At 41.9% G+C, this 14,127-nt stretch overlaps 1 protein-coding gene across 2 annotated transcripts in view; it reads left to right on the top strand.

Moving 5' to 3' along the window:
- Window positions 1-13,789, top strand: part of brf1b (BRF1 general transcription factor IIIB subunit b) — a 70,168-nt gene extending 56,379 nt beyond the window's left edge. For both annotated transcript variants that reach the window (XM_029002232.1, XM_029002233.1), the window contains 3 exons: window positions 9,759-9,810; window positions 12,273-12,444; window positions 12,556-13,789. In XM_029002232.1, the coding sequence (XP_028858065.1) occupies window positions 9,759-9,810; window positions 12,273-12,444; window positions 12,556-12,593 (262 nt within the window). In that variant the 3' untranslated portion in view covers window positions 12,594-13,789. The remainder of the gene's footprint in view (window positions 1-9,758; window positions 9,811-12,272; window positions 12,445-12,555) is intronic.
- The last annotated feature ends 338 nt before the right edge of the window (window positions 13,790-14,127 follow it).

The raw sequence follows: 14,127 nt of genomic DNA, 5'->3' as shown, positions 1-14,127 counted from the left end.
TGTTTCCCTGCATGCTCTTTGTTCTCGATCCTCATAAGGAGCTTCTTTCATGACTCGATTTGGTCAAGTGCAACCAGAAGCGTTTGACATCTTGCTTTGTCTTCTCAATATTAATGAGAGTATAAGCAATAGCCGAAGTCAGCGCTAGGTCATGGAGGCGACTGATACCTCCTCACCCTCCGCTGGATGGGATGAAGTTCCCAGCTCTGTACGTTTCACCTCACCATGGTTATAAATAGCCAATGAGCCGACTGCCCTGATGCATTTCCCGGCCCCGGGTTGAAACGAATGCCCCTCAGTTTCCACCAGAGCTCAAAGGTTTCCAAGCGGAGAGTCATTGTTTCCACCCGACTACGACAGTCATTTCCCCTGCGGCCAGCTTGGCAACGCATTCTCACTTCATGTGCATCAAAAACCGTCGCTTGTTCAGGGCCCTTCGGCGTCAGTTGTTGACACGCAAGGCCTGTCTCTGCATCTCTTTCTGATGTGGAGGGATCGTGTTCCATCTGAATCGCTATTTAGATGCTCCAAGACACTCCGCCCACTTCACTCCAGTAACCGTGGCGCTCAGAGACGCTCCGAGCAACGGTCCGCGTGGCTGCCCCATTCGCGCGCAATATAGCAAACATGTAAATTATTGCAGAATCGTTAAACGCTGGCACAAACACATTTCCCTGCGGCTTGGTCGGAGCTCGTCCAACTATAACTGGACGTTTAACTCGCAATGCACAATGGGACATGAAAACTCAACTTACCTGCCTGTGAATGCACACACACCGTAAATTTCACATCCCGCCATGCATTGCGATTTAAATGTCCAATCAGCGGAAAGTCGTTTGCACAGTGCCGACCATCGTTTCTGTGTTTTGATCCTCTGCATCGTAAGGATGTCGGAAATCGCTGCTACTGTCATTGCAAGTCGGTTCTGTTAGCAATGTGGACGGGATTGCATTGGAATCCATTGACAACCATCTGAATATGAAAGACATTTACATTTACAGCATTTATCAGACGCCCTTATCCAGAGCGACTTACAATCAGTAGTTAAAGGGACAGTCCCCCCCTGGAGACACTCAGGATTAAGTGTCTTGCTCAGGGACACAATGGTAGTAAGTGGGATTTGAACCTGGGTCTTCTGGTTCATAGCCGAGTGTGTTACCCACTAGGCTACTACTACCCTGAAAGAGACGCAGAGAGCGGCCTTACGCATCAATACACAACGCTGAAGGTCCCCGACCAAGCGTGGGTTTTTTTTTGACGCACCGGGAGTGAGAATGTGTTGGGCTTGATCATTAACCCAGAGACAGAGAAAGTAAAAATAAAAGCAGGGGGTGGTTTGAGACCCTTATCTTGCTGCAAAGATCCCTAAAAAGTTGAGTCCAGTCGAGTTGGGGTGGCGGCGGGCTGCACTGCACTGCCGTCGGTGTCGTTTTTCTGAGTGCCCAATCCCCCAGACGCTCAGAGCACAGAGGCAGATTGATTTGTGTTGGTCTCTCAGCGTCATTGTCACTTCCAGCCAGAGCCCACTGTGGCTATTGGTGAAAGCCATGTTGTGACAGATGACGTCCCCGGAAAGGGTCGTGTCCCTAGAGTAATGCTCGGAGACACAACGAGCACGACGCTCAGACAGACTGGGGTGGGAGATGCTCCGATTGGCACAAGAAGGAGCTCCGCGGGCCATGAAAGAGACTCGTCTGTTTTTTTATAAATCAGATAGCAGGCAAGGCTGCCGTTTGAGCCCAAGGATGCTTTCATCGCACTTAAACATTTGTCAAACACGTTCTGTCACTTGTGTCAATTGAACAGCGGCTCACAAGTTTATCTAGATACCAGGAGATCTAGATACCAGTGCCATGACTACAGTAACCTCGAATTCTTTGTATACAACGCAGTGCGTGGGAAGTGCACGTTCAGGTCTTTGGTTTGTTTGTTCGTTTGGATTTGGTATAAACCGTGATGTCAACATCTACTGCAGAGATCGAGTTTGTGACGCTATTACAATTGTAGAAAATGGAGGGAATCGAGAATGGCCTCTGGATATGGGCGCCTGATATTCAGATAACTAGCAAGCAGTCTGTTTTCAGGATTTTTGTAAAGTCTAAAGATGTCTTACAGTATCTAGCACAGTGAAAATATGGACCCCAAATCTCTTTTTTCCTGAGCTCTCCAAAAGACCTCAAATGACTTGTGTTTCCCATTGCTGCATCTGTGATTAAGCACAGAGCTGTGGTCAGGTAGTCTGCAGGAGGTCGGGAGCCACTTCCTGCTGAACAATATAGGGCTGGAGGAGGTGGGTATGGTCAATGGTCGTACTATACAGACAAGAGACAAGAGAACATCTGTTGATTTTTGCCTTTGCACCTAAAAGCCTAGTGGCTAAGACAGTCGCCTATGAACCAGAATACCACAAAATCACAAGTTCAAAACCCCCTTACTGCCATTGTATCCCTGAGCAAGACACTTAACCCCGAGTGTCTCCAGAGGGGACTGTCCCTGTAACTACTGATTGTAAGCCACTCTGGATAAGGGCGTCTGATGAATGCTAGAAATATAAATGTACCTAATTAGGAATTTGCATTTACTTGCTTTCAACTTTGACGTAGGTTAACAAAAGTTGCTTAAATTAATGTTTTTTTGAATGGGTTGAAAAAAAAAAAAAAACTTTAGACCATTGTAATTCTGCAGCTTGCATTGCATGAGCAGAAGACCGCCCAGCTCCAACACTACCGGAGTTCTGCATTCTCCGCAAGCAGTGAGATGCTGAGGTTCTTGAGGTTTCACAAAATGTAATATTGGCCCTCTTTTTGGGGAAGGGCGAGCCACGCACAGGGTGACGGCTCTGAATCGTTTTAGCGTTAGACCATTAAGCACCAGCTGATTTGGGAGAGTGGGAGACTTGCCGTCTGAGAAATAAGGCGAGTTGACCCAGGTGAGCTGTTCGGCGAGGTTGGTGGAGCGAGTGCGAACGCAGTAGCGGCCGGCGCCATTACCCATCTGCGCAGCCACCGACGACAAGCAAGGATGGGAAAATTGGCACCTTCTTGTGACAGCCTAGCCCTTGCGTCCGCCACACTTTTAGAGTTTGTTCAGATGAAGGCGGACCTGACACCCACGTGCACTGTTGTATTCGCTGTCAAAACGGGTCGAGGTGCAGCTCAGACAGCCCCGAGACGAGGCGTTGTAATTGTTACGAGGAATCCATGTTACGATCCATGTGCACGCATGTTTCCTTCCTGTGCGCAGACTTCACTTGTGTATGTGTGTGTGAGAGAGAAAAATACTTTTTTTTTTGCTTCTGTATCACCTTAGTTTACGTAAAGCATGATCCACATATGTACGTTTCATATATGCTTGGTTCTGTCCAAAATATGGAGGCCATAGAGAAGAGGAAGTCATTTTGAAGAATGCGATACAAGAAGAAGAACGGTCGACTCTCTTTACCTTCATCACTGCTCTATATGCTATATTCATCATGATAAGTAGCTTCATAAGGACGAGCAAATTCAGTCTGTTGAGCTCCATTCCATCCACTGTCACAACAATGGGGAACTAGCCCGTTCCCCTCTCCCTGCCCCTGTCATTGTGACCACCCTTCGAGGGGGTAGTTACGGAGAATAATCACTCCTTTCTTTTCATTGTTACGACCCCTCCCATCCCCTATGCGGACTCCCCCTTGGGGGCCGCCCTCACTCTTCTGCAGGAAGTGTGATAAGATGCTCCGTCACCAGCTGCCCGGATTGCATTTCAGCTGAGTATTGACAAAGTAGAGTCGTTCGGAGTCTCCGAGGCACCGCTCCATGAATACGTAAAAGATTTTTTTTCTTCCTTTTTATTATTCCACCGAGAGAGCGAGAGCTCTGGGGAGTTCTGTCAGCTTTCCATATTTTCCCTTGAGCCATCATGGGTCAAGGCAGAGCTGTTGCTCCTGCCAGTGACATTTATAGATGTTCTAGATGATTTTGCCACTGTAGCATTGAGATACATGTTAACGTGAACTCTAGATTCTAAAAACCCCTTTGTGTACTGAGATCTGTTGAGTAGTATTAAAAACAACAAGGTATGGTGTAGGGAGTGCATAATGAGTAGCGAATCACGACGAGCTGGAGCACCTTACACCCTACAGTTCTACAATCTACACTGTGTAGATGTGGCGCAACACCGGTGTCACTGCAGAGCATTCTCTGTGGTGGATATGGAGGAGCCTGCTTCTGGAGCACGCCCTGTTGAGCTCAGCTCTACAGGAGACCCAGAGCTGGTCACCCGAGCCCCCCGCTCAGCAGCGTCCTCCCCCGGCACTGCACCACAGTGTCCCCTCTTATTTATTTACACACACACAGCTGCCATGTGATATTGACTTTACAGAAATATTACTTCCCCTTGTCAGATTTCATCAACATGCATTATTGACGGACCGACATATGGGCACAAACGAGTGAAGGGAAAAAAAAAAAAAAAAAAAGGTCTCCCTCTGAATGAATGAAGCCGGGCCAATTTTATGGGATCAAGCGGAGAGCCATTTAAATGGGTTGCCTAGTTACAAAGCCCACCAGTGCTGGTAATGGTGGAAATATTTCATCTCCGTACCAGATATTTTTTCTGAGATGAGGGCCTCAGCTACTTGTACTATACTACACAAAAAGTATAGTATAAGTGTTTTTATTACATGGTGTTATTATTAATATTGTCTTGCGCACTTTACTCAGTTTAAATATAAATTTTTGGCATTGGTGCATACTTTGTTTGCTAACATTTTGTGTGTTTACCTAGTTTTCCATATCCTTGCTATGTGCCTTTATGCATTATAGACAAATTGAGTCAGTTGTGTGATCATTTCTATTGTAATAATTTTAATAAGACATTTGTGTGTGTTTTTGAGTGTTTGCAGAGGGTCAATTTTATTGATGAGAGAGCAGAGATTGGGGGGTACGGGCAGGGATTGATTGTTATGTTGGCAAATTTGTCTTGCGTGAATCCACTCCATTAGCCAACTCATCTGCCACCTGGCCTCCGGGGGGGGGGGGGGGGGGGGGGGGAGCTGCAGCCATGGGGCAGGGGCTGGACATTTGGGCGTCATCTTTAATCCGGCTGTGCCATACAGGTGCCGAGGACACCCAGTTAAGGCACCCCACCAGTCGCATCAGATGTCCATAGTCTGTCATCACTAAGAGCCTAGCATAATTTTCATAAACATATGATATGATTTCATATGATAAATTATCTCACACTGTGCCTCAAAGATCCAATATTCTTTAAATCCTTTTCATCTGCCATGGTTTAAACACAGCAGACCATCCCAAAGCTGCTTGTTCTTTTTGGGTTAAAGATGGGATTTTTATTTCTTGATGAATATGATTAGAGAGCTGATGTGTTTAATACTCAGCATTTTCACCATGTAACAAAAAATTAGCAGTTATGAGCTTTGCTCTAAATCGAACAACCTTGCTATGGTGGCACTGTGACTACAGCTCTTTTAATATTGTTCTATTTTTTAATATAATTTCGTCTGAATCATTCTACGTGGCTCTGCCATAATATGCTAAAATTAAAATATGTTTACATTAATTTATTTTAAATATAAGTGTATTTACATTTGATACACACAAATAAATGATCATGTTGTTGCCCTTTGCCAACCAGTACTGCATGTCCTGGTGACACATGTCCTGGTGACACATTTTTTTTAATTCTTGCAAGAACACGTTCAACTTCTTCCTTTACTTTCTCAGGCGTGTTAACCGACAAAAGTGCTGCTTTCATTTTGGGAGACAGAAGGGCAGAGTTCGGATTTAAAACCTGCCTGAAAAAAAAAATTTATGTGTGGCAAAAACACACAAACTTTTCCAAAAACAGAGCAAGTGACCTCGAATTCTAATAGTCCATTGCTAATGCAACACCCTTGCCATTACATTAAGCACATAAAAATGCTTTTTGGGCAGATTTTTGTACAATTCACAGTTATGCTGAGTCACTTGCCTTATAAATTGATTTATTTTTAAGACTTCAACATTTTTAAGATCATTATACTCCCAGCTTTTTGACTGCACTGCAGGGTAAGAAGTGGACGTTCTTTAATGTATGTGTATGGATATTAGTGAGGACCATCTTCTGTTATATTCCTTTAATAAGAAACTTAAAGATTTACTTTTGGAAACTGAGGCTACATTTGCTTGTGTTTAGGCTTGTTACACAGTGGTGGTTACACATAATATCTTATGTCCCCACAAAGACAAACACATTTTGTGGGTGAGGTTTCCAGGACATATACCAGTGGTTCTGTTTGGAGAATCAAATTTAAAAAGAAGATGAATTACCATAGTCAGTGGCTGATTAGATTGGCAGATGCTCTCACTCGTGGCCAGTCTTGCCAGGCGACATTATGGCTTTTTCTCATTTTGTAGGCTTGCTATCGATTCCTCCTCTGCTGCTTTTTCTTTGCAGCAGAAGGTCACAGTAAAAATAATTGAAAACAGTCTTCAGAGGGTGGTATTTGTGGCCTTTTGTGGGATGTATCATGTCTTTTTGCTATTAAACATTTCACATATATTTGCCCATATTGTCACTATTGAAACAGTATTAGTATAAGTAAAATGAAGACACACACTGCTGTCTGAGTTCCTGTTCTGGCTGCCCACTGCTCACTAAAGTGATGGGTTACATGCAGGGGACACATTTTGTTGTGTGCACCGTGTGCTGTGCTTCAGTGTTTCACAATAACAATCACTTTCACTTTTTTCACAGTTGCGCAGATAGTGCAAATCAGGCAAGACCAGATGAAAATATTTCACAGTACCAAGGCTCACTGCATTTTTGGGTGCATCACCTCAATCAAAACGTTTTTCTAAAAAGCCAAAGTAATTTGCATTCAATTTAGTTTCCAGGGTGTTTTTATTTAAATAAAATGACCAGATTATCTCATATATATGACACAACATACAAATACATAGATATATCATGTTTTAGTCACAACTCTGTGTATTAGACACTGCTTCTGTGTTTGAGGCTACTCTCTCCTCAAAGCACTGCAGGGCTATTGTACCCTCTACTCCCACCACCCCTCCCTGTGTAATGTGTGCAGTAATCCTAATGGCGACTGTGACAGCAGGGTGTCCTGCCAGGTTCTGAAAAGTGGCGCTTCCTTCGGCCCTCGGCAGATTGCTAATGCCGCCCGCCGTCTTATTGAGGCTCGACAGGAGCAGAGAGGAGAGGAGGAAGGCCCCCCTCCTTTTTTTTTTTTTTTTTTTTATTTCTTCCACCCCTCCCCCATTTTTCCTCCTACCGCTTTCCCTAAGCAGATTAATTAGTGGCACTTTCCCTTATCGGTGAGGAAAGCACTCTCGTGTCCCCTGGTGTCAGTTCGCCAGGGGGAACCTCGCTGTATGTGTGTGTGTACAGTTTGCATGCATGAAGGGTTTTTCCTGCATTTGTGTGTTTGCTCTGGCCATTAGTGCTCAAGTTGCTGCGTTATTTCTTTTTTTTTTTAACTCCTCCCATCGTTGACTCTCTTTCTCTGCCTCTGATTAATCTGTGGGGCCATGAAGGGTTTATGAAGCTTTCATGGTTGTCAGAATGGATTGTAATTTTTTGAGACCCTTTGTGTAAGCATCGATTATAGGGTCACTCTGAACCTTTAGGAAACAGACACCAACACCAAGACCTTTGTTAAAATGACATAAATGGGAATGGCTGCACAGTGGGTACAGTGAACACACACTTATGCAGCAAACGCTACGACAGAACAAGGTCATTTTCTTCATAATGTTTTCTTATGCGAAACCCCTCAAGACTAATTAACTTTTTTTTCCCCATAGCGACGGCCTTTTAAAATTAGTCCTATACATTGGTGGTGTTTGATGTTAAGAGCTGATTTCTGGGAAGTTTCAGCTCAGCATTTCATCGATGCCAGAGGGCATCTTCAACCTCTGTAGGGTGGTCGTCAACTGAGGTGGTTTAGATGTGCTTAAATGGTCTGCTGTTGGGTGTTCAGTATGTTGGAGAGGAGCAGATGTAGATATGTTTATTAAATCAACACATTAAAAGATTAGCTGGTTTGGGGTAGCCAGACGGGTTTTGGGCTTTCAGTTTCAGGCGTCTGGTTTAAGTTGCGTCTGCTGCATACTCATCATCCAACGTTTTACACATTTTCTGTCTATGTCTGAGGTTTGTTTTTACAACAGTCTCAGTGTTTAAGTCTTCTAAAGAGTATGTGTTCATGTTTCACTTTACTTACGAGTGTAATCGTCTGGAGTTACCGTACAGTGGCTCTGTCTTTTTTCAGGGGCCTATTATGCAAACTCAAAAAGCAGCAAAGTTACATTAGATGCAGTGGGTATGGAAAGTATACAGATCCCCTTAAATTTTTCACCCTTTTTTTTTTTTTTTTTATTTCAGCCATTTGCGTAAATCGTTTAAGTTTTTCCTCATTGATGTAGACACAGCACCCCATATTGACAGAAAAACAGAATTGTTGACATTACAGCTCATCTCAGTATTTAGAAGCACCCTTTTGTTCTAATACAAACCTTTGGCCCAGTCTGAGGTCCTGAGCCCTCTGGAGAAGGTTTTCGTCCAGGATATCCCTGTACTTGGCCGCATTCATCTTTCCCACAATTGCAACCAGTCGTTCTGTCCCTGAAGCTGCAAAACACCCCCCCACAGCATGATGCTGCCACCGCCACTGCTTCACTGTATTGGGCAGGTGATGAGCAGTGCCTGGTTTTCTCCATTAGACCAGAGAATCTTATTTCTTATCATCTTGGAGTCCTTCAGGTGTTTATTAGCAAACTCCATGCTGCCTTTCATGTGTCTCTGAGGAGAGGCTTCCATCGGCCACTCTGCTATAAAGCCCCGACTGTGATGGTTGACTTTCTACAACTTTCTCCCATCTCCCGACTGCATCTCTGGAGCTCAGCCACAGTGGGGTTCTTCTTTACCTCAATGACATGCATGGTGAGCAGTAAGGTCATGTATATACAGGGGTGTGGCATTCCTAACCAAGTCCAATCAGTAAAATCAAACACAGCTGGACTCAAATGAAGGTGTAGAACCTTCTGAAAGCACCTGAGTTAAATATATGGGGCAGAGGTGGCCTAGTGGTTAAGGAAGTGTAATCAGAAGGTGCCACTGAACAAAACACCATCCCTAGACACTGCTTCCTGGGTGGCTCTCATGGCTGCCCACTGCTCACTAAAGGTGCTGGTTAAAAGCAGAGGACGCATTTCCCACCGTGTGCTATACTGCACTTTTTCACAATCACTTTTACTTCGCACTCATATATGAGTGCTTCAGCAAAAGGTCTGAATACTTAGGACCATGTGATATTTCAGTTTTTCTTTGTTAATAAATTAGCAAAATTCAGTGTTTTTCTGTCAATATGGGGTACTTTGTGTACATTAATGAGGAAAATTGACTTAAATTATTTTAGCAAAGGGCAGCAATATAACAAAGAGTGAAAATTTTAAGGGGGTCTGAATTCTTTACGTACCCACTGTATATCAATAGGCACTGTGGAATTTATTAATGTAATATGTACTCCATGTAAAATGTCGGTTAAACCCAAATAACAATTCTTATATAGCATATAATACAGCATATCATAAAATAAATGTAAATATTTAGTTTCATTTTAATCTTCTCTTTCTGACCAGACCTATGTCCATCATAGCAAATTAGCTTTTTTTCCAGACTAGAGATGACATTTTTGTGCTTTTTTTATTTGTGTGATGCATAATGTGGATCTCATATATATTTGTCTTCTGCAGACTCCGACCCTTGATCTCCTCCTCACCAAAGAAGAAGTCTACCAGCACTCAAGTAAGGACATGCATTTCTGTTTTTTGTTTTTTTTTGTAACTTAGATTTTCTTGATTACATCCTATTACATAAACCAAAGTCGAATGAGAGGCATGCATTTTGCTCTGTTGAGCTAAATAACTAAATAAATGGACTGTCATTACGGAATTACTGATTTAGCTTTTAAATAATGTTTGCCAGTAGGCAAATTAAATTGATCCAACTTAACTATGACAGAGTAAGAGAGAGCGAGAGAGTAAGGACTCATATCAGGCTGGGTCATTAGTACCGTGGCCAGGCAACATTCCTGTCCTGTCCCGTTTTTCTGTAGATAGGCCGTGGCATGCTTCTTATTGTTGAAGATACTTTCTTATGTAATGAGCTTTCCATTGCGGTCTTTGCAGTAAAGCAAATGTATTTAAGTAGATTTTCTGTACAGATACTGTAAATTCTGTGTTTTACTAAAATATTTTTGTTTTTAACTCCACTACATTTCAATGTCAATTTTTTTATTTTTAATTACCTTACTTATTACTTGGTTACAGCTGTTGCCAGTCCTATAAAATAGCACATAAAAAGCATTTTTTACACTCTTCTCATGTTAAGCTTCCTGATTATCAGGTAAATACTAACGCATACTAACGCATACTAACACTACGTCTCTTGTTTATGACATAAAGATTAAATATTATATTATCCAAATTTTTTATTAAACTTAGACTGCCTGTTATTAGACTTAAACTGCCAATTTATAGTCGTTGCTAATGTCACCAGCTATCTTAATGGGGCTCAACAGAAGCCTAGAGGAGGTACACATTTTTACACTTTTACTCAAGTGGGACACTTAAAGGGACAAGTTTTACGGGAGTAAACCAACATCACCAGTGTAGACTACAATGTTAATATCATCACTGCAACATGGCAACAGAAACTGATTGTTATAAACTGATGGTTACAAAGTGAACACAGATGTTCCCCCTGAATGAGATAACAATGCATCCAAAATTCAATAAACAGATTATCCTTATTTATTTAACAATCACATAATGAATATTGTGAAAAGGGCCATTTGTTTTTGTAATTTAAAATTTCTCTCACTGTCAGTTCATAGAAACAGCCTGGAACAGTACAGACTTGTCCATTAAAAAAAATATTTTTTCCCCAAAAACTCGTCTGAACTTTGCACATGAACCTGTTAATTACTTTTTGGCACTTTGACCCAATGTTATCCCAGACTGCTTTGCTTTGAGACCTCTCTTCCATTTGGTTGGTGAGACCCAGACTCTCAGGGGGCAGCCAGTCTGTCTCTAGGGTCTTCAAGGGCCACCAGTCATGGGTGGGTCCGACCAGCCCTGTTACTCCCAGTTCCCGCTGGTCCACCCACCAGCAACCGCCTGGAGACTCTAGGGGCCATTCTATAATTAGCGCTGTGGTATTTCTTTCTTCACATTTTCCTGTATGTTATAATTAATTAGCCCTCAGTCTTCTCTGACGGCTCTGCTCTCTCTGATGCCTGTTGGGAAATCCAGTTCTGCCATTCTCATTTGCACTTTCTTTTCACAAGCATCTTTTTTTTCTTTCTTTTTTTTTTTTTTTACATCTTTTATCTTTCTTTCTAAGTCAGGGATCTTACTCCTAAACACCTCCAATCACCAGGGTAGCAGGAGGGCAGTGAAGAGGGGAGGTCATGCGATTTCTCTGATTTAAGCAATCCGAAAGTCCGAAAAATGGCTTCAGGTCATTCCTGCTTATGACTGGCACTTTAGGTCACAATGGTAGCAGAAAATCAAGCAATCTGACTAGATGAAGCAAATTCTACAATAAAAATAATCAGTGTTTGTGTGTAACTACAAGGTTAATGCAGTCACTTTAACACGGCAATAAAAACAGTTTCTTTCAATGATATGACACTGTAAAAAAGTGAATAAATAGCCTATCCTTATTTAGCAAAAACATACTTAAATGTATGTTAACTAGTTTAGTAGTTGTGAAAATTATCATTTTATAGTTTTATTACATATCTCTATGTATTTACAGGGGATTCCAAAAGCCACAAATATTCAAACCCCCTGTATAAAATGGTCTACAACCTACACCCATCTACCAATTTACATTTGGGATCACCTAAATGCTATATTAACAGTTGTATAAATTAAATATTGGGCTGTGACATAATTTGTAAAAATTGAGACATGGCCACCGAGGTGCTCAAACTCAGCAGCAATGCACTTGCTGAGTGTTCGCGATGCGCCAGCATTTTCATACATGCAGAAAATGGAAATCAGCCATGGCCAGATGAAAATATAGCACTATGTGATACCAAGTTCACAGCGTTGTGGGATCTTAATTACAATTAGGAGCAATGAATTCATTGCAAAATGTGTGATTGTTATTATTGGTGTTTTAATTAAATAGTTTGATAGCTCTTAAGTATATTACTGAAATTCAAAAGATTAATACATTACTGCTATACTTACATTAAGGCTGTCCCAGTCGTCACCCCACTGACATTGTGTGAGCCTCCACTGCCCACCCCTCTTCCACTGGTGGAGAGTGGACCAGTATCATACGCCGAGCCAGCTGAAGAAGAGGAGGATGAGGAGGAAGAGCCAGAGGAGCCCTGTGTTAGCGCCATTCAGCTGATTGGAGGTGATGGTAAGCAGAATAAAGCCTTTTTAATGGCCTAAAGATACGTCTGTATCCCTGCCTGCTTTCCCATTACTAACCACAGTCAACATGGATATCTGTCTCTGTCTTTCTTTCCAGAATACGGGTGTGATGCTGAAGAGGAGGAGGCATTTTAACCTTCAGGGATCTTTAGAGTTTATTTCATTAGAGATCATTACTGCCATTTTTGTGGCCAAGAATTGACCAGGAGTAGGATAGATTCTGAAGATGTACTGATGGACTGCAGGGTAGGAAGAGGAAGAGGGACTGGGCATTATAACTTTTTTTTTTTTGGTATCTATTTGGTATTTGATATCATGTAATGGTATCTAGGGCCAACCGTTTGTTTTTAAATGTGAAGATAGCAGCTAATGTTTTTCTCCCACACTGATTAAAAGCTGCCATTTGAGGCAGTGAAATGTCGAGGCTGCATGAATGTGGGTGTGAGACAGATTCCATGACTGTTCCGCCCTCTATGTCAGGTGAACGTTGGCTCGGAGAATTCTGGGTGAATTGCACAGCGCTGAAGTTGCGATGTAGAGCACTGTTCTCAATCAAACCTTCATTATTCAGCCATTTAAGACACACAAAAGGCTAATTAAGGTCAGGATGGAGTTTAAACCTCAACCAACCAACCATGACCCATCCCAACTCTACATTGGAAGTTTTACACGTCCCACAATATTCTACAGCAGAAGGATTCGTTTGTTTGTAATAATGGCTCCTTGTGGTGCTCCTGAAGACTAGTGCTGGTGCCCATCAACCAGTTCACACTTTACATTCAGAATGAAATCTGCTGATTAATTCCTTACTGTAGGAAAGTCTGTTTAAGCACACGGGTCCATTCACCAACAAGACAAAAACGCTCATTGGTTGGGTTATTTGAAAACTATGGATGTCATGTCAAATATTATCTATTCAGAGGAATCTTACTGATGGAATAAAGAAGAAGATAAGAAAATCAAAAACAGGCACTTTCTCACCACAATTATGTCCTGCCAGATGTTTAAATGACACCACGCTATGAATGTTGACTGGCCACCTAGCACTAGTTCAGCCCATACAGCACACTCACGATGTCTGCAGGTTTTCAGGGGACAAGGAGATACTGATCACATGGCGAGCTGATGAGGCAGATGACTGTACACTTTGTCCACCTCTTTAGATGTTGAGAGAATAGAATAATTAAGTTATTACCCTTATTTCTTCTTATTATTATATTTTATTCTTTTGAATAAACTTTGTATTTTGTAGATGTGTGCGTGTTTTTTATAAGCAATACGACATTCCACTTTGGCTGTGCAATTATTAACAATAAAGCAGTTGGACTGATTGTTCTGTTGTATTGTATATTTGCGCTTCAAAAAAGCCTGTTTCAGCCAACCCAACATGAAATTTACTTTTATCTTGAGTTTTTTTTTTTTTTTTTTTTTCCTTCACAATGTAGCATTGATATCAAGTGTAAATGTAAGACAATATGATGGTTTGTCCAAAGGGCCGGTCAGTTACATAGGTTTAAGCACTCAAAGGCAGCTTTGATTGAATTTAGCTTTTTTTATGCCACAATGTTTTATGCACAGGACTATTGATGTAAAAAAAAATATATATTGTATTTTGTGTTTTTTTTTATAATATGTCTTGTTTGTACTTTTGTGTCATGTAAGTGCTTAT

Source organism: Denticeps clupeoides, chromosome 14 (assembly GCF_900700375.1).
Source record: "Denticeps clupeoides chromosome 14, fDenClu1.1, whole genome shotgun sequence".
NCBI lineage: Eukaryota > Metazoa > Chordata > Actinopteri > Clupeiformes > Denticipitidae > Denticeps > Denticeps clupeoides.
Note: the sequence above shows the minus strand (reverse complement) of the source record. Positions and strands in the feature narration are given on the sequence as shown.